Source organism: Oryzias latipes, chromosome 21 (assembly GCF_002234675.1).
Source record: "Oryzias latipes chromosome 21, ASM223467v1".
Classification (NCBI taxonomy): Eukaryota; Metazoa; Chordata; class Actinopteri; order Beloniformes; family Adrianichthyidae; genus Oryzias; species Oryzias latipes.
Genome location: NC_019879.2, coordinates 22,891,639 through 22,919,571, shown reverse-complemented (window position 1 = coordinate 22,919,571; position 27,933 = coordinate 22,891,639). Strand labels below are relative to the sequence as shown.

General features: G+C 40.4%; 2 protein-coding genes across 8 annotated transcripts; one reads left to right on the top strand and one right to left on the bottom strand.

The window, feature by feature from the left end:
• Positions 1–1,572: 1,572 nt before the first annotated feature.
• Positions 1,573–18,145, top strand: LOC105356828 (serine/threonine-protein kinase 24). Of its 6 annotated transcripts, none has more exons than XM_020713023.2 (12): positions 1,573–1,827; positions 1,940–2,025; positions 6,889–7,119; positions 8,686–8,742; positions 8,862–8,970; positions 9,062–9,219; positions 11,149–11,334; positions 11,444–11,589; positions 11,661–11,778; positions 11,873–11,938; positions 14,142–14,278; positions 15,844–18,145. In XM_020713023.2, exons 2-12 carry the CDS (start codon positions 1,990–1,992, stop codon positions 15,875–15,877), a joined length of 1,278 nt encoding a protein of 425 aa, XP_020568682.1. In that variant the 5' UTR covers positions 1,573–1,827; positions 1,940–1,989; the 3' UTR covers positions 15,878–18,145. The 6 variants fall into 6 exon arrangements, with proteins under 6 accessions (XP_020568682.1, XP_020568681.1, XP_011488117.1 ...); XM_020713022.2 differs by having other exon boundaries at positions 1,920–2,025; XM_011489815.3 differs by having other exon boundaries at positions 1,573–2,025; positions 11,876–11,938.
• A 524-nt stretch (positions 18,146–18,669) lies between these two features.
• ino80d (INO80 complex subunit D) lies at positions 18,670–27,631 on the bottom strand. Of its 2 annotated transcripts, none has more exons than XM_023950502.1 (10): positions 27,443–27,631; positions 25,366–25,609; positions 24,484–25,289; positions 24,301–24,388; positions 23,996–24,220; positions 22,898–23,007; positions 22,662–22,795; positions 22,245–22,462; positions 21,992–22,149; positions 18,670–21,919 (listed from the first exon to the last, which is right to left on the bottom strand). In XM_023950502.1, exons 2-10 carry the CDS (start codon positions 25,581–25,583, stop codon positions 20,907–20,909), a joined length of 2,970 nt encoding a protein of 989 aa, XP_023806270.1. In that variant the 5' UTR covers positions 25,584–25,609; positions 27,443–27,631; the 3' UTR covers positions 18,670–20,906. The 2 variants fall into 2 exon arrangements, with proteins under 2 accessions (XP_023806270.1, XP_011488114.2); XM_011489812.3 differs by having other exon boundaries at positions 26,975–27,630.
• Positions 27,632–27,933: the final 302 nt, after the last annotated feature.

Below are 27,933 nucleotides of genomic sequence, written 5' to 3'. Positions count from 1 at the left end.
CCAGGTGATGAAGTGTTGAAGTTGAGTCCTGCCAACTGGACTTAAAATCTTCTTTCCCCTTCTTTAATGATTAAAGGAATCCATATCTTAAATTAAAAAAAAAGCAAAAATAAACACAATGTGTGAAAAAGGAGCATCATAGAGGTGTAATTTTTTGGAAAATTCCAAAGTAATATTTATTAGGGTAAACCATGGGTAGTACCATAAAAACACCGGCATTAAAATAATAGCCAAGGAAATACATTAAAAAGTCCTGCACAATATTCATTCAACAATAGTGCATCCCCAAATTTACAAAAATTTATAACTGTAGCTTTTGAAATCACCCTCCTGAATCTGTACTTCACCTTTACTAAATGTGATTGTTGCGCTCTGGAACCAGTTGGAATGATTTGTAAATAAAAACTTAATAGCATCATAGACTTTAAATATGTAAATACCTATTTTTGCTTTGATAAAAAATATATAGAAAATACTGTTACATTTTTTCCTTCTTCAAAATAAATTTTCTATACATAATTGTAGAGCAGAAAAGATTTTTTATTTATTACTGAATTTGATCAATTTTATAATCCTCTTAAAAATATTCATACTCCTAAAGCGTACCATAGTGTGGAACTTTTTTTTCTCTTGTTAATTTTTCTCCGTTTACTACTTGCTACCAATGGACAGTTTTCACGTGTCCCATGCTGTAATTATTTTTATATTAGATATTCCATGGTCATTGCTTTGTTTTAGATGCACTCGTTATCTGTTTTGTAAAAGTGTTAATTCTATAAAGTTTTTTAAAAAGCTCAAATCCTATTTCTTGAAACATTTCACCACTCATCCATTCATTAATCATTTAGATGTTGTATTTAATATCCCAATCTGATCTTCTTTTGATCTTTTTTTAAAGCATTGGTCTTTAAATTACAATAATGCTGTTTTTAGCCAAAATGAAAAAACAAAAAATTACGTATGTCGTTTTCAAGGAAATAATTTCTGCAGAGCAGCAGGAGTTCATTCGAAAAACGTACATGGATCTACTCGACTACAAGTGGATGCATCAGAATGGAGCAGAGCATGGAGCTTGTGGGCCGCCCAGTGTAATTTTCACAAATACAAGCTTTTTTTCCCATCTGCTCCTGATGCACAATGATTTGAATAAAGGCATACTTAAAAACACAAGTTTAAGCCTAAAGTTCTTTAAATACGTCCTCCATCATAAGAGAATGCATGGGAACATCAAAAACATGATTTCATGTCTTTTAATGAAGATTCAGTTTAATATATGTGTACATTTACAATTATGACTTCATACTAACATTTATAATAATTTGTTAACTTTAAAGCCTATGTGCATCGGAATGTCATTTTTTTTAAATCACTGTGGCAAAAAGCTGGGAATCTGAATAAACTGAGTTTATCTACATCGTAGGTTTGCATATTCCAATTTAGCAATTATATAAACATGATTATGATTTAATGTCTGTAAAACAATAAACGCTAAATATTTTAGAATGCTACCTTAATGTTGACGCCCTTCCTGTACCGATGACGTCGTCATGACGTTTTGTGACGTCTCCCTAATTAAAATGGCATTGGTAAAGATGGCGCTGGGACATGTAGTCAAGTGATGGAACGGAGGAAACACCGGACAGAGGAGTGTTTTTTCCTCTGCGCTGTTCAACTATTGCCCACTAAAGGATTCCGGGCGAAGGGAATGTCGAGGCGCTACGGCTACGCTAACCGCCGAAGTTCATGTTTAAAAGTCTAAATCAATGTTAGCCATCTTTAACTAGAAAAAGTAAAGGCGCCCAAAGACAATTCGGCAAGTCAAGACAAGTGCGTTTTTTTTCTTTTTCTTTTATGTTTTGTGTTTATTTTTCTGTTCACGTTTGAGACTTTAAGTAACCGTAAGTCTGGTCCGACTGAAGAGTACCGTTACCCCTCAAAGGAAGCTGAAGACAGACAGGAGGAGAGGCGTCGTCTTCACTTTTTAACGCCATGGCTCAAATCCCGAGCGGAGTCCCGGGGATTCAGGTAAATAAAAAATGGACTGTTCTGCTGCTTCGTGTCACGTGACGATTATTATAGCCACGAAATGGTTTTATCTGTTTAAATGCACACTTTAACTTCAGCAGATAAATTTAAAAAAGAAAAAATAATCCATCTTTCATTCATAGTCATTATATTTTTCTTTTCGTTTCTATTCTATTGATTGTGGTCCTCATTGAACGGACCAATTATTGCATGTGAAGCAATTATCACATTTTAATTAAATTCTATTCTTCTTACGAACTTTAAAAGGCTCTTGTTCATGTTTTTCGTCCTTTAGAAAGTTAATCGTTCACTTGCATAAACGTTTTACTTGTTATCTTAGATCTAAGTTCACTTTCCTACAGGAAGATAAGAGATTAAACAGCAGTCTTACTGCTAAAACTCAGTTTCAATGTATTTTAATGGAATTTTGCCTTACTTTCTTTTTTCATCTAGCCATTCCCTTTTTTTTTATTCTTTTACTATTATTTAATGTTATGACTAGAATTAAGTAAATTAGCCCAAAATAGAGACGGATATGGTTTAGACCAGTGTTTTTCAACCAGTGTGCCGCGGCACACTAGTGTGCCATGAGAGATGGTCAAGTGTGCCGTGGGAAATTGCCCTCATTAACTGATCTAAAAAAATTTTCCATCTCCATGATTTCAGCTCTCTGTTCATCCAAACAGGCCCTGATAAAACACTGAGGAGTTAGGAATATAAAAGATCATAAAATACTTTTTCTTTGCGTTTATTTTATTTTTTTTAAAGACATTTTGATAAGGTACCGCGATTCAGCTGCACCTTCGGCTGTATTTTGGAAACGTCCCGTCCCTTTAACTGTCTCCACCAATCATTCTTGAAGGCTTAATCACATGTTATCAGTCTGACCAATCAGAAGTGGTTAAAGTCTTCACTTCCTTGTCCCGATTTAGCTCGTCAAGTCGCTCAGTTCTAAAAAAAAATAGCAGCTAAAGCTCGTCTATAGCGGTGTAGCTTTCCACAGAATCCGGTATCAGACCGTGGAACAAGTGAACAAAACAATGAAGTTTCGAAAAGCAATCTCCGGCCGTTTTATGCACTACATCTCCCATGATGCATTGGGTTGTGAGAGTGACAGCGCATACGGAGATCTGTTGTTAAACATCTTGAAACCAACGAACACACATCAAACTGTTTTTAAATCTTCTAACTTATCTTTTATTGCATCTTTTAGAAAAAAACAGCTGCAGTTTCCAGTTTTTTTCTGCAACAATTATCTCAAAAATGCATGTGAGATTGCGGAGGGGCTGTAGATAAATACAGACTATGAGTTTCTCCTTTTTTTTTTAATTTTTGCATGCTGGTGTGCCGCGGGATTTTTTTAAGGTTAAAGTGTGCCGTGGCTCAGAAAAGGTTGAAAAACACTGGTTTAGACTAGCAAAAACATGCTATTTGACCATTCTGATGCATCCACTTGCAGACAAATAGATTCATGTACGTCTTTGTTTCCCTCGTCTGGTCCGGCATCTGGCTCAAAACTGTAAGGCTGGAAAGTTCCAATATTGCTCGCCATTTTTGTTGTACCTATTAGGTCGGGGGACAGAGTTTAAACCGATGGATGATGGGAAATGAGGCCGGCTTACTCTGTGCCAGCAGTTCCGCCCACAACTCGGAAGCAAATTTCCAATGAACTCCTGCTGCTCTGCAGAAACTATGTCCTAGAAAACAAACAGATTTTTTGCGATTAATCTAATAAAGGCATAATCATAATTGAAAGATCACTGGGAACGCTTTTACAATGGATCAAAGGATGATTGGAGTGGGACCATTGAAACAGTTTTGTCCTATGGTCCAAGTATTGTAGCAGATGCACTATAATAGTCATTTTTTAAGGTATGGTGGGATGGCCTCAGCATGCTGCTATTAAATGACTCTTTACTTTCTGGATCGGTCTGCCCATAGACCCCTGCCTCCTGACACTGTGGTGAGTAAAGACCACAAGCATTAGGCTGTACTTCAAAGTGAGATTTATGCAGTTTTACTTCCCACAATCATGCTTCTGGCAAATAATATCAATATCAACGTAATACATTTTACACCTTTGACTGACTGAGTCTTTTGGTTGCACACTCTGTCTTTATGTCTCTTGATGTTGTTAAGTTTTCTTTAAAACAGTTTGCCGAAGATTGAAGCAGAAAATGTTAGCCAATATTTAAAGGTTATTGTTAATCAATTTTGCAAAGAAAATTCTCAGCTTTAAATTTTTCCTAAAAATAATTGCCTTTTATATAATTAGTAATGTTTAACATTCTTTCTTGATACCTCTTCTTTTCCTTCCTGGTTCTCTTCAGGGAAACAAATCCATTTAGCTCTGTCAATAATTCAGTGTGTTGTCCATCATTTTCTGTTTCCCCTTTATGGTGCGTGTCATTAAGCCACAGCCATATCTGTGTTTTGCTGCTTCACCGTGTTAGGATTTATCGCTCAATGACTTTAGCTGAAAGAGTTTAATGGTCTAGGGTCCTGGAACTAGTCTTCGTGAGATGGTCAGAGTTCATTCTTTTTGGCCAGAGTTCATTCTTTTCTGGAGTTACTCATAATTAGAGGCAAAAAAAAACATGGAACCAAGAAATTGGAGGAGTTTTGGTTAAAATGTTAGCTTCCCCGTCTCCTTAGGTCTGCAAAATGGTCTTGACGGATTTATCAGTAGAGGGTATCCAGTGTTTTTTGAGTTTTTGGAGAGCACTAGAAAGACCTGGTACCCTAACATTTTGGTCCAAATGTGTAGAGTCTGCTAGGAATGTCTGACACAAGAACCAGTCAGACAGATCTTTAACTGCCATTATAAGAAGCGCTTCATCTGTTCTCAGATGAAGGGAAAATGAGCTTAAATTATTTTTTGGTGGCTGTCCAGAGCTGTGGTCATTAGTGGGTGTCAAACCCTCACACATGAGAGGGGTTGTCAAGGCAGTTTCTACCTTCATCTACTACCACAATCTGTGACCAGAATGGTGATGGTTACAAGCTTTAAAAATTAAGTTTCTTCACAGGCTGGGTTAAATTTTCATGTGTTTGGCAGAGACAAAAGTTGACATGGCAGAGCACAAAAGGACATTTGATTGGGTGGTTAGATCTAAGCCCGGGGAGGAAGGTTGATGGCTTGTTGTGGGTTTAAGGGGTTTTGACAAAGGTTGTAGGGGGTTTTATCTTGCCTTTAAAGTTTATTTGAATAATTTCTTCCTTCAGGTGTGTGTTTTGGGTGGGCAGAGGCAGCAACGTCCCTGTGTTTCCACTGAGCTTTGTTTTGTCTTCCCTCTGAGATGAGGCTTTTGTGCAAAGCACAAAGGAAAATAGGTCCAACAGTTTCACTCCTGACTTGTTTAGACTGAATATGATTGCTTTAAAAAAAATGCAAAAGTTGTTAATAAAATGCAGTTTGCTGTCAGCGCAATTATGGACAGCAGGCTGCTTAACCCTTCTTCTCATCTTCTCATGGATTCTACAGCTCCACTGATATATACAGCTGCATTCAGGACTTCTGTTGAAAGCTGAAATTTCATAGACTTCTATTGAGAAATAAACCACTATTACTGTCATTCTGTTTGTCAGAATAACCATTTTCGCTCTACCGCTTTTTTTAAACAAGTTCTCGCTAATTCAGATTGATTTTTAATGATTTTTTTTTCTGTAGTGCAAGTTATTCAAGTTAGAAACTGACCTATCAGATGCCTCCATTAAAGTATGTGTTCTCACGTGAAACATTCGAAGCGTTTGACAGATTTTTTTGTGGGCCGCTTTTAAGTGGTAGGGACATGGACTTCCAACAAGCTCATTGCTGATTGGCGAGAGTGGGAGTGGTTACCATAGAAACGTTGACTCACTGCTTACCAACGATTTCTGGTCAATGGTTTCAGAACCGTCGGTTGTTGTTGGGACGCATCATTTAATCCTGTTGGTAGAAAAGTGTTCCAAACAGTTGGAGGTTTGACTTTAACCTCATTTACAGCTGTCCTGTCCTGCATTTACACAATAAAGGAGGTTCTCTGACTGGCGGGTCATGGAGGACGATCGGTCTCAGCATCGACCTCAGTTCGCGGTGTCTAGCTCACGATACGCCCTGTGGTTTCTGGGAGACATGATTTACCTTTTGGCTGTACACAAAGACAAATCCAGGGAGGATTTTCACTCAGTGCTTTCTTGTTGTCTACAGAGACCGGCTCTCTGTTGATTGTGTTATCTGAGCCTTTTAGCTGTGTTTCAGCTCGCCCATCTCTGCTCTGCTGAATCAATGGCAAGGCCCTTTCATTCCCACGTTTACCTCCACTTCTGTGCAGTCAGCTTTCCTCTTAGTCTATGATGTCACACAAGAGATGGAGATGCTGTTTTAGGCCAACAGTGGTTTGTTGTGAAAAGTTAATCATAAGATAGATGTGGTGTAAAAAGAAAAAGTAAACAATTTAATGGTTTTAAAAAAGCAAATAAAAACAAGTATAAGCAGAAAAGTGCATTCTTCGAGCGGAGGGGAGGAGCTTCAGTAAAATAGTAAGGTTTTCACTAATTAAAATGTTTTCTAACATACAAATATGTCTGTCTCAATATAAAACGTGTAAATCAATTATTTTGAATTTCCAAAATTTTTGGACCTGTCTTGATGATGCTTATGTGATGTGCTCTAAACTTGAAAAGTCAAGGGCAAATAATAATTCTACATCTTTATTCTAATATAAAGCAGTACTTTGCTTTCTCTACGAGACTTTTCCCATTTTACAGTGAGTTTTGTGTATTTTCTTTCTTTCTATAGATATTTGGATCAAGTGTTATCTTGTGGCTTGAGTGTGGTTTTGCATGAGCTAAATGAACCTCTGTGCTCCTTCTGCCTCTCAGAATGCCAACGCTGATCCAGAGGAGATGTTCACTAAACTGGACAGGATCGGGAAAGGCTCCTTCGGAGAAGTCTTCAAAGGCATCGACAATCGGACCCAGAAAGTTGTGGCTATCAAAATCATTGATCTGGAGGAGGCAGAGGATGAAATAGAGGACATTCAGCAGGAGATCACAGTTCTGAGCCAGTGTCACAGTCCTTTCATCACCAAGTACTTTGGCTCTTACCTCAAGGTAAGGGTAGAGTAGAGACTAAGTCTGTATAGAATTCAATTAAACCTTTTTTATTTGTAAAAATAGCAGTGTACTTTGTTCCTTCTGGGTTGTTGTAGTGTAGTGTGTAGTTGTGTAGTTTTTGTTAATACCAGGACAAATGGACAGAATGTTTGTCCTCCTATAACTTCTCAACTAAATTTACTACTGCAGATCATTACAAATGTGACCGACTTTATTATATTTTTCCTCAATAACTATCACAATAAATTGCATTTTTGGAGAATGCAGTTTAAAGGTTATTCCCTGTTGGGGTTATGCATCATTGTACATTGTGCTTTCAAAATACTGTGGTATTGGAATCTACATTGCAGGAAACCACATAAACTTTTCTACTATTATGCATCTCTGCACTTTTATGGTTTGAGGCGATAAATTGACACTTAAATCTAAAGAGGAAGACTCTGGCACTTAATCAAAAAGCATTTTGAAAAAAGATGGACCTGAGCTTGTCTGTGACAGATGCTCTTTAACCCTTGTGCTACCTTAGATGATCCCGCCTTTACATTGACGCGTTCTCCCTGCCATGACAAAGGTCGAAAGATTTCATTTAATCCATTGTAATCCACCAGTGAAGATCACAAATCATTGAAGAAAAAAGGTTCAGAGCACTGTCTAGTGGGTCTGCATGACCCAACTCCCAATGCCTAGGATAGCACAAGGGTTAAAAGTCTTAATTTTTTTGGTTTACAGGAAACCAGCAACAAACTAATAGACTCAAATAAAACTGAACTAAACCGATCAATATAGGGAAGCGGTAATCTTATACTGAACCAACAAAATGTTGGTAAAACCTTCAGTGAGAACGTTTTTACTACAAAAACAGGTACATGCAGCTTTTTTTAAATATCTCCTTTAAAAGTTGAAACTTTTAGATTATGCAGTATTAAGTGCATCTATTAGCAAGAAAAAAATACCACAACATGTAGATGTTTATGGAAGATATTGAAACATAAAGAAATGTGTTTTTATGTATTACATGCACAGTTTTCCAATTTCATCTTATATTTGAAAGTGTTACACTGAGTATTAGCAGAGGAATGATGGACATATATGTTTGTGTGTCTGTGTGTGTGTGTGCACTTTTGTTATTTTTAGTATCTTTTTTTTCTTGTTGTTTTCTTGAATGTTGTGTAAACATTTCTGTTGACAATCATGTGCAATACTCTCAAAATAAGAAGGGATTTTCAAAAGTCAAACGGCCGTTTTCTGCAGATGAGTGGATCCATGAAGCTGTGCTGTTGTTGTTCCTCCTTTAGTTTAAAACTGTTCTTTCACTGAAACCTTTCGGGAGTTTCCATTAGCCAAATGAATTTTTATCAAACATCTGTGGGAGAATTCCAACAAAGCTCTTTGTGATACTAATAAAATCCTAAAACTTGGAGGGTAGTTCACTAACAGTTGAACTCTTTTCTCAAAATAAAAATAAAAAAACACTTTTTTTAATATAAAAGTAAACTGGTACATATTTTGTTGTTATTTTAGTCATATTTTCTGTATGACTGAAGGTATTTCTTTCTTTTTCAGAGTACAAAGTTGTGGATCATTATGGAATATTTGGGTGGAGGATCAGCTCTAGATTTAGTAAGTGTCTTTGAAAGAAGTTGTACTCAAATAACAGTGATGCACATGTTTGCTTTGGACTCTTTTGGGCTTTTTAATGTGGCAGCTTAGTTTTGAGGATTTTTATTCTGCTCCTCCAGCTGGAACCAGGTCCTCTGGATGAAACCCAGATTGCCACAATCCTAAGAGAAATCCTTAAAGGTCTTGAGTATTTACACTCTGAAAAGAAAATCCATCGAGATATCAAAGGTAAAGGACACATTTTTTGGCGTTTGCTTGGCAGGAGTTTTGACAAATCTGAACAATCGTGAAGTTTCCTGCTGTTCCTGTGCTCTCTCAGCTGCTAACGTGTTGCTGTCGGAACAAGGCGAGGTAAAACTCGCAGACTTCGGCGTGGCGGGCCAGCTGACAGACACACAAATCAAGAGGAACACTTTTGTAGGAACGCCATTCTGGATGGCCCCTGAGGTCATAAAGCAATCGTCCTACGACTCAAAGGTTAGTTATCGTTCTAATCGTTTTTCTGATATAACAAAATGATGAAGCATATTTCATCTCTAAAGGCTGAAGATCCAGACAACTGGAATAATAAATGACAAAAATCCTGTAAGAAGGCATTTATTTAACATCAGATCAGGGCATTTGAGTTGTTGTAGGGGGATTTTATATACAGTTTTCTTCACTATAGGGCGCACTGGATTCAAATGTGCATCATTAATGAATGATCTATTTTTAAACTTATGTCATAAAAGGCGCATTAAGCGAGACAAGAGTCAGAGATAAGTCCTTCAGTCAGTCAGACTTTAACAGTAATTCTACAAACTGTTTAGCCTCGGTAGCACAGTCACAATACCTGGAACTCCCAGTCTTCCTTAAACAAGCATTACTGTGAGTATGCTAACTCTCAACCTTGTTGGTAACACTTAAAAAAAAAAAAAAGACATTCCGACACATTAGCCGCGTTGGCGTCTTCACAACGACAACCAACCTTGTTTGCAACTCAAAAAAAAAAAAAAAACCCTGACATTTTGACGGAGCACTGGGCACCTCTCAGAATCACTTCAACATCAGTAAACAACCAAAATTCATTCATACATTAAGCGCTCTGGATTATAAGGCACACCGTCTGAACAAAATGAAGGCTTTTAGGTGATGCTTAGCAGTTGTGTTTTTAAGAAAACATTTCAGATTTTGTTGGTCTTTATTCAATTATAAAAAACCTTTTAATAAAATCTAATCTATTCTGCAATCCTGTTTTCATTAATTAGGTCTGAAAATTGAATATTAGGGATTATACGGTAGATGCGTGTCAAAAAAATATAATCTAGTTATGAGAATAACAGCAGTATGAGTTGAAAAGCGCACATTTAAACAAGATTATTTTGATAAAAAGGTATCAAATAAATCAGTTGAAGTTGTTGTTGTTCACCTTTCGGCACAGTGAATCGGTTTTCACTGATTCGCACAGGTGTTCTGGTAGAGATTTTTACACTAGATCCTCTTCCAGACACGGGCTGGGGACGAGCACAGGGAGACTCAGATATAGGCCCTTTGGTGGCTGCATAGTTGGCTAGTAGCGCAAAGGGTCTTGCCCAAGGGCCCACACTGGATGAAGTTCATCACACAGCCGACTGAGCCCTCCAGACGCTCAAAATCATTTAGGAAGTAAATAATCGATTTCTGTCAAACTTTGTCAGTTTCTCTTCCTGTTGTGTCTCTGCTGTCTTTGCCTTTTTGTGTACATGTGATGCAATAAACAAAAACAAACTCGCTTCTACCAAGTGTTGTCAATTGGCTGAAGGTTAACTACAACAAGAGATGCATGTTATGGTCACTAAACATATGAAACAATCCTTAAATAAATTAAAACGACAACAAAACAGTCTAAAAAAATCCAAAATGCCAGGTTTTTATGTTTGAAGCTGTTAGGTCAGATATTTAGTTTTTGTTGCTTAAAATAAGAAGTACCAGCAACAAAAACAGAGTTTCTCCATTAAAAGATATTATCATTTATAGTTTAAATGAATAATAAATATCTAGGTTGTATCAATTTAGGGTAAAGAATCGGATTGTATTGTATCTTCTCAAAGTGAGTGGAATGTTTTCTGTATTGATTTGTGGAGCATGTATTGAGATGTGTATCGAATCATGCGAGAGATACTCACCCTCAGTTAATATCAATGATGTTTTGAGTTGGAGCTCAACAATTATTCAAGTTTTGAATGTGTGTATTTTTAGAACAACCACAACATGACTCTGTGTGGATTGTTGACAGAGCCACTATGTCAGTCACTTGTCTGCAGAGCTTCCTCGAACGCATCGTGAGGATCCAGCCACGGCTTAAAACGTCAACTCTCCCTGAGCTCAAGCTTTTCTGTTGTTTTAGGGACGCTTGTTCGTCTCAAATGTCTTCATTTCTAACGGCAGGCAGACATCTGGTCATTAGGAATTACAGCCATAGAACTGGCTAAAGGAGAGCCCCCCCACTCTGACCTGCACCCCATGAAAGTACTGTTCCTCATCCCAAAGAATAATCCACCGACACTGGAAGGAAACTACAGCAAGGCACTGAAAGAATTCATCGAAGCCTGTTTGAACAAAGATCCAAGCTTTGTAAGTATAAAAGAAGCTTTAGAAACAACATTTTAATGATTTTTTACATCATTTTCCCCAAAATCTGAAATTATTGAGCGATTCCAGTTTGGCTGTCTTTCATTTACAGAGACCAACTGCCAAAGAACTGCTGAAACACAGATATATTGTGAAGCACGCCAAAAGGACAACCTTCCTGACGGAGCTGATTGACAGACACAAACGATGGAAAACTCAGCGGTCCAGAGATAAATCCAGCTCAGACGACTCGGATGAGTAAGCCGGCGTTCACGCCGCTCAGACAGAAACACGCCGCTTTGTTTTCTGACTGTTGTGTTTGACCATAGGGAGCTGGACAACAGGGCGTCTGCGGGCGGCAGCGGTGACTTTTCATTCCCTATTACTCTCCCGGGTCCAGACAAGCGTCAGAATGGACTAGAACGACCTGCTGACTCAGTAAATCAGGTAATCCTACGTGACTACTAAGGAGCAAAGTCAAAGAACTGCCTTATTGGTATCTCTCTTCAAAGGCTCTTTACTTTTTTTGCATTTCTGGCAGCAGGAGAGTCCAAAACGGCATCTGTCACAAAGCCTGGCAACTATCTTCTCTCCACTGTTTTTAGAGGTAACAGCTAATCTGGCTAATCTACTCCAGATTTGTTTTAATCCAAGTATGACTGAAAACAAAGCTGTGACAGTAACTGGGTTACATTTGGTGCTCTCCATCAGTGTTTACATTTAACAATCAGAACCAGGGGCCTGTTGCACAAAAGTAGAATTAAGACATCCGGGATAAATGACTGAGCTGAGCTCAATGAATCCAAAACATGTGCGTCCAGGCTTAATTGGTTGCACAAAGACCAAGCCAGGATGAGCAGACACGGATTCATCAAGCCAGGTGTAACCAATCCTGGATAGGTGCGCGCTCACGGCTCACTCAAACAGACCCCTCCACAGATCACAGATAAACTGATTTACCATGGCAACTAGAGCCGCGTACCTTTCCCCGTCGGAAGCACAAATCCTCATGGAGGTATACGAGGAGGTAAAAGATATAATTAAGAAGAAAGGCAACACCACCACAGTGATAAAGCACACTCAAGATTTTTTTTTTAAATTAAATTACCAGCCAATTAATTTTATGAAAATGTAAGTTGTCATTTCAACCAGAAAATGTTATATTTGTTAATCTTACGTGAATGAATCATGTCGATCGTACATAAAAATAATCCATTTAAAGGTTACTAATTTCAATCATGTTGATCCAACATGATATCGTTGAATTGGATACATTAGTAATCGCAAGGAATTGTGGGATTCCATTTTCTTTGTCTATCTGGGCAGATTGGGGTCTAAGTGTGAGTTTTTGTCCATGGGTTTTATTGTCTAGCTGTTTTACTCTGTTTTAACTAGTGATTTAAACTGATATGTTTTATTTCTTTTCTGCACCATGAGTTAGAGTGTGGGAGAGGATGATGACGAAACCCCTTGTGCGGTAAACTGTTCATGTAACTTAAAACAGAATTTGCATTATTTGAACTCCTGTCTTGTCATGTGGGACATTACTGCGCATTTCATGTCTTTGATGTGAAAATTAAAAGACCCATTGGTTGAAACTTTGGAATACCTTATCATTGTCAGATGTATAAATAAAATTAAAGCAAAAAATTAAGTAATATTAACATAAATTGTGTTAGGTAGTCATACAAATTTAAGTTGAATAAACTTCATTTAATGAGGTGTGACCAATTGGAGTGATTCAATTAAGTTGGATCAACTTTCATCTTTTGAGAGTGAGCAACAATATTAATTTAAAGTTGGGTCCAACTGCAGTATTTAGATTGAATCAACTTAAATTTATTAGTTTGAACCTAAGTACATTAAGTAGGACCAATATGATTCATTTTTGTTCAAGTAACGCTGTCTAATCATGTGGAAATCATTTCCATAATTTTTTTATGTTCATTCAAAGTGAACGTTTTTTGAGTGTAGTTTACCTGCTTTTTTTTTTTTTATCCTTATTCAATAAAGGAACATAATGTTACACATTGTGTTTTCATATTTTAATGGAATGTGTATTATTTTGTATGACAGAGTACTAGGGCCCCACTGAGGAAAAAGGATAAAGTCATAAATTTATGAGACTGGTTCTTTCTGCAGAAAAGCAACATATTCTTTTTACAGTTTTGATAGTTATGAAAATGTGATACTTCATATTCTGGCAAATCAGCATGTCTTCGTTTATGAAACCATACTGAGGTACAATTTCACGAAATGCCCCACATCTGTCATTTTAACAACTATCCTCCTTTAAAACAACTGGTTACAATATTATGACTTGTCTTTTTTTCCCCTCTGTGGCCCTAATATTCTATTATTTTACATATAGCCTTATAGTCTATGGGAAACTGTAAATTATCTAATGATAGCAACATCATCTAAAACTCATTATTTATCCAAAATGATTGAAATTAATGATCACAAACGTTTAAATAATGACAGTGGGTCTAGTTATATGTGATAACAATGTATAGTGAGCAATGAAATAACTATTGGTTTCCATTTGTGGCGACTGCTGACTGACATTAGGGATGAGATTAAATAGATCCTGGAATTTAGCCTGGTCTGGAGCAGGCTAGCTCCACAGAATAAATCTCCATGGTAATTTATACCACAACATATCCTCCTGCCCCCTATCCAGCTTTAGTGCAACCGGATTGGGGATCAATTGAGCCAGGATCACCAAGATATCCTGGCTTAATCCCTTATCCTACTTTTGTGCAACAGGCCCCTGTATTTCGATGAGGTTTCTTTTTGTTTTTCTGCAGTTAAAAGCCAAAGGTGGAACCAGCAACGGAAAGGCAGAAGCTGCAGAGGAGCTGAAGAAGGAGTTCTTCAACGCGGAGGACAAACATCCGGGGATCTGTGACTCCCTGGTGGCTGAGCTGCTGCAGAGACTCCAGAGGTCAGTGAAGCTCACTTCTTTAACCGCATTACTTCATTTTTCCTGAGGTTTCCAGAAATGTGTAATGCTACATTCCCACCATGCATGTGACGCACGTTCAAGAACTGGTTTTTAGCATGCAGTGTTCACCCTGGACTGTCGTTACCCGATACTATAACGCATGGACTCAGTTTGAGGAGGCTTGGTGTGAAATGTCGAAGCAGTGTAAATCTTGTGAATCTTGCTCCAGGCTTTTTATTTCCCAGCTCCATCCCGATATATGAAAGACTTGGGCTTCCCCTACCCCAACAGCTTCCCCCTAGCCCTACATTTATCCCTCCAAGCGGAACGATTAAAAAAAAATAGTGTCTTTAAATCAGCTCAATGACGTCATCGATAGTTGCCAGTCGTCTACATTTGCGCTTAGCTGCAAGCGCTCAGAAAATGAAAAACAAAATTGGTTTAACGGTTTTAAAAAGTCATGCAAAAACTAAAACTCAGTACGTAAATTTCTGTGCTTCAGAGCACACCTGCGTGAAGAATTGCGTGTCTCCTCCACGCCACAAGCGCTTTGCAGATCACCCTACCGGTGGAGGGATAGCCAGCCCTATGTTTCCACGGCTCCCCGTTAAAAAAAACAAAAACACTTTCGGACACCACTACAGCTTCAAATGTGCATAAAATTGGAGCAACAGGGAGGAGCCAGAGGGGTAGGGAAGATATTTGGATTTCTCTTCCATGACCAATTGGCTTTTTTTGTGAATTAAGAAGGGCGTCACCCATACGCCGCTAGCAAGTCCAAGTCCCTGATAGGTAAAAGTTCAACTGGTTTATCTTTGAAGGCACGTTCAATGGTCGCACACTTTGTACAAAAAGACCAAAAAAGGACTTCAAAACCTGCATTGCTAGAATGTTGAACATGTAAGCCCAAAGACTTTTCATTAAGAGTGGTCGCTTGAATTCGCGTTGCTGAGGCTGGTGTGACTGTAGCATTTCACTTATTTTTGTCTGCTTCCATTCTCACCAGCATGTTTGGCTCTCGTTTGAGTTCTTCAGAGTTTGTTTTCCTAGTTAGTTCTTCATTATTTGAAAGCTAAACTTTGTCCTCTTCAAAAATGTGGTAAATGTGTCACATTTAGGAGAGCCAGTGGGAAATGTTAAAACGTTTTCCTTTGCGTACAGTCTGCCCCTCTGTGCAAACATCAAGAATATTATGAAAAATCCCATTAGTGTCACTCCAAAGTTGGCTTTCTGTTCTTTACAGCCGGGATGGATTAATAATGATACATTTTAGAATTCAAATAATAGCAGGCTCATGATTGGATCTGACATTTTTGTGTTTTAGAGTTGCAGTTGAAAGCTGTCAATGAAAAGCAGCTCAAGATTTAAGATGGAAATGTAAAATTTCAAAGTTAAAATAAAGGTTAGCTGAAGAGTTCTTTCTTCTAATCCAAACCTGACTTTTTTTAGAACGAAAACCTTCTAAAAAATGTGCATTCTATGAAAGAGAACGCCATTTTTGATGGAAAGTGGTGCGTCATGTAGAGCTGGAAACATGAACTTTCTTCTCCTTGGATGTCGGTCAGGTTTTCTGGGCTTCATGCTGCTGCTGCTCTGTGAAGGAACCAACGCCCAGCTCTCCCACTTTTCCATCCTGGAGGCAGTTTTTCAAACTTTGAGCTCCACACGAGCAGAGAGGAAGTTTCCCAGAAGATCTTCATCCTTTCTGCTGAAAGCCGACTCGGGCAGGCTGCCGGCCTGCAGTGCATGCTGGAACCTGACTGAAGAAGGAAGTGGTGGAGGAGAGGAATCTGATGGATGAGGTTCCTTCATCTGAACACTTTCCTTTCTTAGAGCTGAAACTCTTGATGAGTTTTCCCTCGTTTTGGTTTGATCATGTGAGTCTGTGGGAGACAGAACCTAGTTCTTCGGCAGATGATGGCGTCTTCTAGAAAATTCTACTGATTGATTAAAATGACATGTGGACCACTGTGTTCAAAAAAACCCATGTAAAGCAAATGATTGTGACAAAATGACCACAAATGAGATGGCCTTTGTGTTTTTCATCTGTTTTTGTCTGGATTTCTGTTGTTCCCTGTGAAGGAAAAGTCCTGCCTGCTGTTTGTCTTTAACTCTGTTGTCTGAAAGATCTTTTTGTTAGTCTTAAACTGGCCTTTCGATCCGGTCAGTCTCTCCACTGTAGCTGCACCTTGACAAACTTGCACTCTGAATGTGAATGTCTTTGACTGATGCATAAAAAAGAGCTAGCCATATAAAAGTAGCATAAAGGTTGCAGTATTTTGCAGATGTATGCGTTACATCAACCTGAACACTCCAACTGTTTTGAGGAGTTTTATTTTTTTTTTTTAAGTGTGATGTAAACCTAATGAGAACATGAGTTTATCTGCACTGCTGCATCCAACGGTACCTTAAAGAGAATGTGCATGAGGCCTGATGCTGAGCTGTATGTGTTGTAGCATACTTTAGAGGGATAAACACAGATAATCAGGGTTTTTGTTAAATGAATGGAGTTAAATTAGCTTTAAAAGAGTTTCAGTGCGTTAGCTCTGATTCTGTTTTTGTTGTTTTCTGTCCAGAAAATGCACTTTTGTAGAAAACCTGGCGGCGTGTGACAATCCTTTCATTTGTTTCCTGACACGAGCACAAACGGTTTCCCTTTAGAAGGCAATTGTTTATCAGTTTAGGAAAAGAACTGGACTTGTGAATCGCTATATAATCTACCAGATGAGGCCTTTTCGTTTATATTAATTGTTTAATTAGTTCTGTGATTTAAAAAAAGCACAAATGTTTGTCATTTTACACTTTTATAGTGATTTACACCAGTGCATCGCTGCATATCAATGAGTCAAAATATAGTTTTCCTTCTAATAAAACTGATTGTTTTTCTGGAAAAAAATTCCAAAAATGTTCATTTTTCTTTTTAAATTTGTTGCCTTTCAAGTATTTAGCTTCAGTCAGGTGAATAACTCTGCCATTTCATTCCTGATTATTTTACATTTAAAGCTAAACAAACGGTTTGCATCTATTTTTGATTTAAAATAGCTTGTAACATAACATACGCTTTACCGATAAAGAACTTTAAGAGAGACTGCGGATCATCGAAAACTGGTCTTAAAAGGCTGCTCAGTGAAAAATGAATCTTTTAGGAAATGCCTTGTGAAAACACTCCATTTATCCTTTTCAGGACAATTTGCACATTTGACAAAGTCTAATGTTAAAATATTAAAATGATTCTTTTATGATCGATATTGATTTAGTAAATCTACAAATTGGTTTTCATTGAATAAATGGTATTTTCCGGAAATAGAGCTGATTTTAGTTCAATTTTTTGGTAAGAAATTATGGTTTTAATGAAGAACTGCCACCAGTTGTTCAGGTTAAATCACTAGTTATGTAAAAATGTGTTTTTCATTTCAAAATAAAATTGGTTTTGAATAGAAACTTGGAGAGGAAAAACACTTTAAATGGTGAATTAAATTATGAGCTTGTGAAATCAAATCAAGTCGAGGTTTGTTTTGTTTTGGTTGCACTTGTGATTTTTCTCTGGAGTTTAGAACAAAGCAGAAGCTTTTTGTTGTGCCTTTTTTTGCTGCAGGTTCCGAAAAGAACACAGGTTTTATTGCCTTGCCTTTAATGCCACAAAAGAACACTGTCTGGAATTCTGGGAAGAAGCTGGAGTGTTTTCAATCGGACCATCTTAATACCCTCACACAGCAGTATTACCGTGTCACGGGGGCAAAGTTTGCCTTTTAACTTTTACTTTCAGTTTCTCTTTTTAGTCATCGCATGCCAGTCACATGATTGTTGAATTCAGGCATTGCTATTGGATTGAAATGCAAACAAAAATAAAGATTTGACAACTTTGAACTTTTTTTGTCTGGTTTATCATTTTTTTAATTTAACCCTGGAGAACCCAAGTGCAGTTTTTTCTGGCCTTCTAAAGTTAAATTGATGTTTTTTATACGTTTGTTCATTTTGGGTAACGGCAATTGTATTAATGTCATCCATGGACACCAGTGAAGATCACAAATCATTGAAGAAAAAAGGATCAGCGCACTGTCTATTGGGTCTAGATGACCCAACTCCCAATGGTAAAGTGCCTAGGATAGCAAAAGGGTTACGATATTTCTGAGCCATACTGGACTTATTATAAAATTTTCCAACTTCATAACAAATCTGGAAATATTGCGTTTTGCTTTTTTTCCACACCCTAATGCAAAGATTGAATGCAGTGATTCTCCTTTTTTCCATCACTACAGACTTAGCTGTTTTTGACCCTCATGGCTTGCCATAGTTCAGACATTTCCTGAATTTACAGTTTTGGTAGTAACTAAACGTAAATGTCAAAACCCCTCTTCTGTTACTGTGAAGGAGAATATCCGATGAAAGAATTCATTACCTCACAGCAAGTTTTTATTTATACATCCAAAAACAAAAGATCAATTTTCTCACACTATATACAGATATTACGTACAGTGTTTGTACACTTATTACATAATTTGTACACAAGAAAAATATACATAAAAATGTAAACTTTTGTATACAAAAAATACCTTAGACAAATAAACAAGGACCAGATAACAAAAGGTGACTCGGTTAGCTCATCCTATCCTTAAAAACACTAATACAGTACATTCAATGAGTATAGGAATTTGTTAGCCATCTCTTAAGCAGTGACCTGTGCCTATGAGCCCTGTGAGCTTTTGTTCTTTGGGGGAGGGGGTTCAAACTGGTGCAGTGACTTACAGCAGTATTGCCTCATCTCAAACATCCCTTTCCAGTCTCTTCACTGTTTATTCCAATAGCGCTGCAGCAAGTAAGAAGCCCCGCCTCTTCCTGTGGAGCCATAGGTCTGCACTTCTGTTTTCTCCTTTGGGAGAAACAGAACCGGGCCTCCGAACAGCTGGAGATGGGCGGAGGGGGCATGCTTAGAGCTAGTAATGATGGCAGCTGTTCGTCAAATGTGAGTCCATCCAGACGGGGGTCAAAAAAAAAAAAAAAAAAGGCAAATCAAACATGGGGCATGTGAAACATCAGCAGCCTCTTCCACTCCTGTGCAAAACTAGATCCAAAAAGTCATACTGATCAGTGTAGCTTCCAAAATAAAACGAGAAACAGGTCAGTAACCATGATGTTTTCAGATAAAAACACTCTCACACACACACGGGTGCTGTGCCATGCCGTCTCCCAAGTCTTCTTTAATGGCTATCAAAAAAAAAAAAAACTCGTCCCACAGAATAATAATATTAAGGACAAAGAGAAACAACACACAAACAAACAAACAAACAAACAGTGATCCTTCCGACAATCACTTGATAGCCATTAAAAAAAACAGATCCATCCAACAAGACGCGGGTTCCACTGATTACATTGAAGAAGAAAAAAACAATTTCAACCCATCGCTACTCAAGAAATCACCAACAAACCCCAAGATAGAGACTTCTATTCTATATATCTAATATTCAACATCGTCTTATGATCTGTCTAATGTCTATCAAAAGCCATGGTTGTACTGCTGTGCGAGTTAGGAGGAGCCTCGCTTCCCTAAGTTAAAGACCCCAGATTTGCTTCATGTAGCTTAAAAAAACAATCACTTTAGAAGTGAGCTTAAAAAAGAGACAGTGCTTTACTTCAGACGTGCAAAAAAAAACAAAAAAACCCACCAGTTTATAGCATGAGTTAAAATATATACTTCCAAGCAACAGCTTAAGCCCCGCCTCCTCGGGTTGACTGAGCTTTTTTTAACATGTAAGCCACTGAGAAACCATTGTACGTGTGGAGCACAGAGCACCTTTGAGAGTAGACACTGAAAACATCCCTGCACTTGTGCCACCGCCGTCCTCACCGTAACACTGAAGCTCATTCTGCATTTCTAAGAAAAAAAACAAAATAAAAAAAACCAAAAGTCTGCTGGCGTGAGGAAGGGAGGGGGTCGGTCTGAGTGAAAAAAATCAGAGCGGCCAATAAGGGAGAGCGGCTGGTTTCAGCGTGTGATGACGCCTCACAATACTCTAGGATGGTGTGTTTATTGCTTTAAGAACGTAGATTTACCTTCAAGTGTCTACTAGGCTGCTCAGAGGGCCACAAGCAATGGTGAGGTCTGAGATTTTTGACGATAAATGAGCACTTACACCACATAGAATATAAAATTGGCTGTTTAAAAGTATTTTGGTAAATTCATACGGCTGAAATCTTGACTCTATATTATGATAACAGGTATACAGCTTTAAAACATTTATGGGGGAGGGGAGGAGGGGGGGTTACAAAAATGTCCCAACAGTTTGTGAAGCGGGTGGTGAAACGAACACTTTTTAAAAATCTGAGCAAGGCATGGTTCAGCTGACGTCTTTCCAATGATTCCAGGTTTCTATGATCTCTGAGGAACTGCGTGGTCTCGCTGGGGTCCCTCCGGGGATTTTCCACCACGCCGGCCAACACGCAGGGCTCCGAACAGGTGAGCTCGCTCCGACTGGGAAAAAGGGTGCGGAGGGGAAAACAAGTGGAAAATGTTGAGGAACGTTGTGCAAACTCATTGTCACATAGTGCACCGGAACCACGCTGCGCACACGGTCGGAGTCGGAGGCACGCTGCTGGATTGTTGGGTCCACGCTGCAACGCCTCGCCGTCCTCATTTGCTTTGTGTGAAGGGCGGTGTGGCGTTGTTGGCACTTGCAGCGGTGGCGCCAACGATGGAGAAGCCAGCAGGCGGCGCCGTGGAGCTATGGCTGGGCTGAACGTCTTTTGGGATGCCACTGTGGGAGGCCAGTTGATGGCCAAAGGCCGCGCTGAACTGAGGGAGCTGCTGCTTGGGCTGCGTGGAGGTCAGCAGGTCGTGCGAGGAGGATGGGAGTGAGGACGAAGGCGTGGGGGGGGCTGTTAGACCTGTCATGGCACTCTGGGGCATCGCTGAGAGGGCAGGCATGGGCTGCAGCGCCACAGAGTGGCTGGTTGCAGGGGGGGTGGACAGAGCAGTGGAGATGAGGCTGCCAAACTGGGTGGGATCGGTGAGGGGGAGGGGGAGGTTGTTCCACATTGACCGCGGGGGCCCCGGTACGCCGCTGAGAGGGACCTCCAGCAGAAGCGGGGCGTCTGTCTGGAAGGAGCCGGTATGGGGGGAAGAGATGTGGTCACTGGGGGGGGGCGACACGTGCTCCCCGCTGTAGTGACTGCCTTGCGGGGAGGAGGTGGAGGTTTCCGGTTTCGCCAGGACGTGGGATGCTTTTGTCCGAGAAAACGTTTGTTCCGTTAGCGAGGTCTGGGTGAGCAGGGAGGTGGTGGAGGGGGCGATGGCAGGGGAAGAGGAGGTAAGGCTGGAGCACATGGTCGGGGGGTGGTTGGGGGGTTGAGATGGCGGCGATGGGGGAAAGTGGTCGCCAGTCGACTGCAGGAGATTGTCCTCCAACTCGAGGGCGGTGAAGTTCTCGGCGGGGATGCGGCTGTGGAGCAGATCACCGATGCCTCCTTGCTGCACCGGCCCGGGGAACACAGGCATTGCTCTGTGGTCCACGCCTTCGGCCGCCGCCGCAAGATCTCCGATGGAGGTCAGGCACACCAGCGAGTCCGGGTAGGAGCCCATTGCCTGCAGAGCTCGTACCAACTCCTCTGCTTCCTCCGTGGTGGGCAGCAGCTCCCCGTTCTTACCTGCAAAGACATTTGCAAAGTTGATCCCAAAAAGAGCCAACATGTTTTTCCAAAACAGGCCGAGAAATGAACCTTCGAACAGATCAAAGTCCTGCAGGTCATCAGGTAGTCTCGGCAGCACGTCGGAGAAATCCTCGTGGTTTAGCTCGAGGTCATTTGGAATGTCTGTGATGTCATTGGTGATATCATCAGGAAGCTCGTCCGCACTCAGGTCCGGAGTTGAAGGACTCCTGCCGGAAACAGGACAGACAATGGTAAAAGAAGTAGAACACTTTGATGCTGTTGGGTGTCGCCCACCAGACTTCATGCACGCCGAGACGCAGACCTGACGCTGGTGTGCGAGGGCATCGCCAGACTCGACAAGGGCATTCCAAGGTTCTGGGGCAGCGCTGGGGGGATGGGCTTCTGGGGCCTCCGGGGCCCTCTCCTCCTCTTCTTTTTGTGTTTTTTGGTGAGTGCTGGCGGTTTGGTCTTTTTCCGTGGCTTTCGCTGTTGCTGCTGGTGTTGCACTCGCCGGTTTCCATCACCTCGGAGGAAGTTATCCTGCAGGCAGGGAGGGACAGGGATTCAAAACATGCACCCCATGAGACCTCTTATGGAGCTGCCGACAAAACTAACGGAAATTAGCAGAAAAATGCTTTTTAAAGTAACTGTAGTTGTGAAATCTGTCGATCAAAGACACACAAATGAAACGTTCAAGACAAAAGTGTTTGTTAAAAAAAAAAAAAAAGAAAATAGTCACCATCTTTTTGGCATGCTCTTCACAGAGGGGGGTCTGATGCGTGATGTCAAACACGGGTATGGAGCACTGCTGACCATCCGCAAACTTGGCTGTGCAGCTCGCAAAGAGCTGCTGGGAACGATTCGACAGAATATCTACAGATTGATGAAGGACATAACTCAACAGGTTGGATTAAAAAATGGGGTGAAGAGTAAAAAAAAAGAGGCTTTTTTTTTTGTAAATGGTGGAAAAGATACGCTGAAAGCAGTGTTGAGTGAAGGGCAGAGCTCTGTTGCTGCAGGTGTGGCCTTTGGTGTTGCCGGTGCAAGTCCCTGGATCTGAGCTCTGCCGCTTCGTTGGAGACAGACTGAAAACATGAAGAAGATCCAGACGTGAACACGCTACTCTTTTACATTTCAGACTCACATTTCAATAAAGACATATTGCACTCAGGTAGGGATTGGTACTGAAACTCGGTGCTGGTACAACTGGACTTCTGCGTGTCATATTGGACACGTCAATTACTTAAATTCAATTCATTTTCCCTTTCCAGCGATTGTGGGCAGGCTCATATAAGAATGGGTGAGGCCATGAGGGAGGGCGGAGATTCGGTCAAAATGTTGAAGGTGAAGCGAGCAAAAGTTTGGCTGAACTTCCCGGAAAAAGATTCTAATTCAGCGACTTGATGGAGAAGAGTCAGCTTCCTTGCCGGCTGCTAAAGAATATTTCACATTTGTTTCAACTGCTTCCTGAATCACTATAACTCAAGTTTGTGCCCCTGAATGGAGAAATGGCATCAGCTGACTCAGAAGCAGCCGCAAAATATCTCGAAACGCTGTAGAAGATAATCGCGGAGAGTAATTATCATCCGGAGCAGATGATTAATACGGATGAAACCGGCCTCTTCTGAAAGAAGCCTTAAAACTCTTGGTTTTAAGGCAGAGAGACATGTGACAGTCCTAATGTGTGTCATCAAGTACACTCTGGTACAGTCTATTGCTCTGAATTAAAAAAAATAAAATTTCTGTTTTTGTCTACGTTAATGTATTTTGGCCAAAAACGGCATAATTATAATCAAAAAGACCACTGGGAATGCTTCTGCAATAGGACAAAAGATGTTCGGAGTAGGTCTTTCTATAAAGCATCCTAGGCACATTCAAGCGCTCTCCTTCATCCTGTGACATCACTTCATCATACTTACATTCTTTAGGAAAAATTGTTGGTTTTTTTGAGTTTTGAAGCACCGGTTCAAGCCCCATATAGGTACCAAAACGGTTTCAAAAGTTCCAGTTCAGCACTGGATAAAAACAGTATCCATCCCTACTCTGAGGTGATTGGGACAGATGTTGGCATACCATGTAGAGGTTTGAGATCCACCGTTCAACTCCTGCATCAGCTGCCCCGCACAGTCCGGGTTGCTGCTGGCGGCGTGCAGCAGGGCTTTGCGAAAGACGTAACGGTATCTCTTCTGGCGAATGCGCACCCTCTCCTGCCGGCACATGTGCTTGTATTTCTCCTGGAGGTACGAGCAAAGCCGCAGGAGTCGCGTTCTCCGCGAGCACCCGCCGTCTTCATCCAACCTGCGCAGGAAGAACACAGCGGCCGTCATGATGAGAAATGGGGATTTCATGTCAAACCCATTATGCATATTGATACAAACCCGTTTGGCGGCCTGAACACCTGAGAAGGAGTGAATCCCTCTGCTTCTTCGATGTCATCATCTCCACTGTCCTCCGACCAGTCCAACCCTGGAAAACAGCTTGTTAGAGTCGCTCCTCCATCTCATCCTTGAATACATGTCCAAGTTCTAAAGGTATGAAGAGATTTTTTTTTTAGAATTCACCGAGATGAGGAAAGAGGTCTCCATGCTCTCGATGTCTCTTGGCACAGATCTGCACCAGGTGTTGCAGCCTGACCAGGCAGCTGACCGGAGGTGTGAAGGCCTTTGGACGCATGACGACCACATGCTGCTGATTGTTGCTGCCGTCATCCTTGCAGTTGGGCAACTGTGTTGCGGTGAAAGGCGTTTTCCTGCCGAGCGATGGTCCGGCGTGTTGCCCTGGACTGGGCGCTGCGTTCGCAGGCACCCCTGGAGGCAGAAAGTTGACCGTCTGAGGTGGTGGTGGATTGCATAATAAACCCTGCTGCTGCCCTGGGAAGGTGAAGGAAGTTGCGCTGGAGTGCTGACACTGCTGGAGAAGACCTGGTTGATGCCTCGGGAGATGAGTGTTGAGAGGGGACGAGGGTTGCGCCCGGGGGATGGGGGAGGGAGTAAAGTGCTCAGGAGGTGGCTGGAAATTGGCGTCTTGACAGAGTTTCTGATTGTGCATCAGCCGACTCTGTAGTTTTTTCTTCAAAGCACTGCCCTTTCGAGCAGGGCCCACTTCGTCCCCATCTGTATCATCCTCGTAAAAGGCAAAAGGGTCCAGTAACTCCCCGTCGGGGAGGGGTAACAGACGTGCACAGGGGGGAGATGGTGGAAGGTCCTCAATGCCATTGGGAGCTTTCAGAACTAAAGAGGGAACAGTTATGTTTAGAGCTACTGACTCCAAGTGCGCTCGAGGGCGCATCTCCTCCAAAGCATCGTGCTTCTTTTTCCGCTCCTTCTTCGGTATAAAGCCAAGAACCTGCAGGTGGCTATTGCAGTACCTGAAAAAGATGGAGACACCATAAGATGAAAGTGCAAAGTTGTATAAGTTCAACTTAGTGCTGTTTACACACAAACCTGCGATCCTCAGACTTTGGGATGGGGTTGGTACACCGCTGGCTGTTGTACTTTGCCACATATTCACACTGCTTGAAGGGAGCCGTCTTGTCCTCCAGAACATGGCGGATGCAGAACGCGTACCCATTTAGTCTGCGCTGTTTGCACAGCTTCGGACTATATGAGCACAACGGCTTATTGTCCACCTCTGAGAAGTGTATGTGTTTGCCTTCATACATCACGTGACTCTTGTCCTTGACATCAGCTGATGGGATAGAGATTACATTTAAAAACTTTTCAACTTCACTTTATCAAAGTAACCAAGACTAATCACATAAAGCTAAAAAAAACATTTTTATTCTCTGTAAACATGCAAAAAAATGTATTACCCTGCAAAAGGACATTCATTGGCTGAATGAACTGAAACCACAACAAATTTACTTTACCTATTCTAAAACGTAAAAACCTGGCTGCTAATGAAGAAAATAAATTTTTATTTTGAAAATTAATTACGATTCAATTGATAAGTATGTAGCAACAACATGTGACATTAAGTTAATATTTCACAAACTTGAAAAGAAAACCAGTGTGCTGTTTGGTCCAATAACAGAAAACTTGTGTGTAATTATAAACCAGGTTAACACAGCATTGCTAAAAAGTCACACTTATGGCTTATTGCGTTATTGATGCTCTTTTTAATTAAACTCCACAGGAAGCCAGAAATCCATGAACAGCACCAAAACGCGGTGAATTGTGAGCATTTTGCGTTTGACTTTTTGGTTTTAAGTTTCACAGAAAGGAGATGAGTATACGAAGGGACACATTGGGAATGTGTAGTTTAAATAAGCATTTGTAATTTAGATAACTTTAGGAGGGAACGGGTCATGAAGTAAACTAACGTGGGCTACCGATGACCACATCTGGTTTCCGGGGAGCTAGCCAGCTAGCGTAGCTCTAAGACCAAAAGACAGCTGTGAAAGTTCTTACTATAACAAACTAGACAAATATACGTCCAGCAGGCGTCATTGTATTTATGTAAAGAGTATATGTGCAATAGGTTTAGTAAGTTAAACAAACGATCTCGTGGGTGAAAAAAACAAAAAGTCCTATTTGCTAATTAGCTAGCAAAGCTAAAAACACAAATTGGTAGGCGGTAGCTAACCAGGAAACGGAAATATCAGCGAATGGTAACACTATAAAAGGTGTAGTTCCCGTTTAGTTTTACATTGATAAATGCAAAATTAGTCATAAAATAAAAAAAATAAAAGGTATATTTAGTTCGATTCAACTTTTATAATATTATGGTCAAATACTTTCAAACAAAGGGTATACATTCGAGGCTTCAGGCCTATTTCCTAAGGCCTTCGCACTAATCGATATGAATTCCGAGTACCATGGGTACAGTTAGGCATTATCGGGATATAAAAGATAGAAGTGCCACGAATGAGTATTTATTACCAGGCACTCATGATACTGTAGAAGTATGTATGGCTGTAAGATAAATAATGCATAGGGCGGCCTATAAACTTAGCAGGGGCGGCGGTCTCCAGTAAATGCGCCTACCGACCGAAGCCCGCGGAGAGCGCTCCGCTCAGAAATCAAGGCCGGGGCTGTGAACTACTTCGCTTACCTTGAATTGGTATAGGCTGCCAAAGGTATTCGCTCCAGACAGACCGCTGAAATGTCTAACAGAATCAGCTAGGCTATTTGCGCATCGATCGTCCAGATAGGTTGTTAGCGATGGTCTTCATCGAGTTGGATTTCTCTTGAAAATAACGGTGAATGTAAAAATAGACTATCCACAGCGAATACAAGCAGTAGGTAGGCTGCCTAGGATTTTTGTTGGGTCCAAGGCAGACTCATCACAGCACCACTACAGGCACTGCGGGGACATGACAACAATCCGCTCAACAACAACAACCTCTCCTACCATATTGGAAACTCAACTTTGTTAAAATATCTTTTGTGTGCCGGGATCCTGTAAATAACTGATCGGGACGCATGTTACAGTTTTTGTGAAGGACTGTGCAGTTTCAGATGTGCACGCTGAAAACTGACAAATTAAGGCAGATTGATGTTAAAGAGTGTAAAAATCCACCTGGAGCACGACTGTCATCCACATGATGTGTTATCAGCCCTGCTGCCACACACACTGACTGCTGCGTGCTGTTCACTGACAGGGCAGCCCGTGTCAAACAAAAAACCAGACGAGCGCAAATCCTGTCTGAAAAGTTTGGTCAAGTTATATCACCGAAAACACAAGAAACAATTAGAATTTTATTTTGAAAAGAAGAAGAACAAAAAAAAGAAGAGTTCATTTCACAAAAATATCTCACATTTAAAAAAACTGTTCCTTAAATATAAACTTTGATCTCATTCTAAAATAAATATACTTTAATGTAGGAACTTTAACAGAAAGACAAAATATTTCTAACTTTAAGAAGTTAGAAAAGTCATAACTATCTAGCTTTAAAAGTTAAATCTGTCTGTATGGCAAATCTAATGTGACAATTTTTTATACTATTATAATGTTTTATTCCTACACTTAAAATATATGAATAATCAAAGATAATTAATTAATACTTAACA

Bases quoted from the DNA above. Each gene is read 5' to 3' on its own strand.
- LOC105356828 (XM_020713023.2), top strand. From the start codon at position 1,990: ATGGCTCAAATCCCGAGCGGAGTCCCGGGGATTCAG. The intron at 9,220-11,148 runs GTTAGTTATCGT...TTCTAACGGCAG, and splicing joins AATCGTCCTACGACTCAAAG to GCAGACATCTGGTCATTAGG. The intron at 14,279-15,843 runs GTCAGTGAAGCT...GATGTCGGTCAG, and splicing joins CTGCTGCAGAGACTCCAGAG to GTTTTCTGGGCTTCATGCTG.
- ino80d (XM_023950502.1), bottom strand. From the start codon at position 25,583: ATGTATGAAGGCAAACACATACACTTCTCAGAGGTGGACAATAAGCCG. The intron at 24,389-24,483 runs GTGAATTCTAAA...GCTGTTTTCCAG, and splicing joins AGACCTCTTTCCTCATCTCG to GGTTGGACTGGTCGGAGGAC. The intron at 23,008-23,995 runs GTATGCCAACAT...TCATGTTTTCAG, and splicing joins GGATCTCAAACCTCTACATG to TCTGTCTCCAACGAAGCGGC.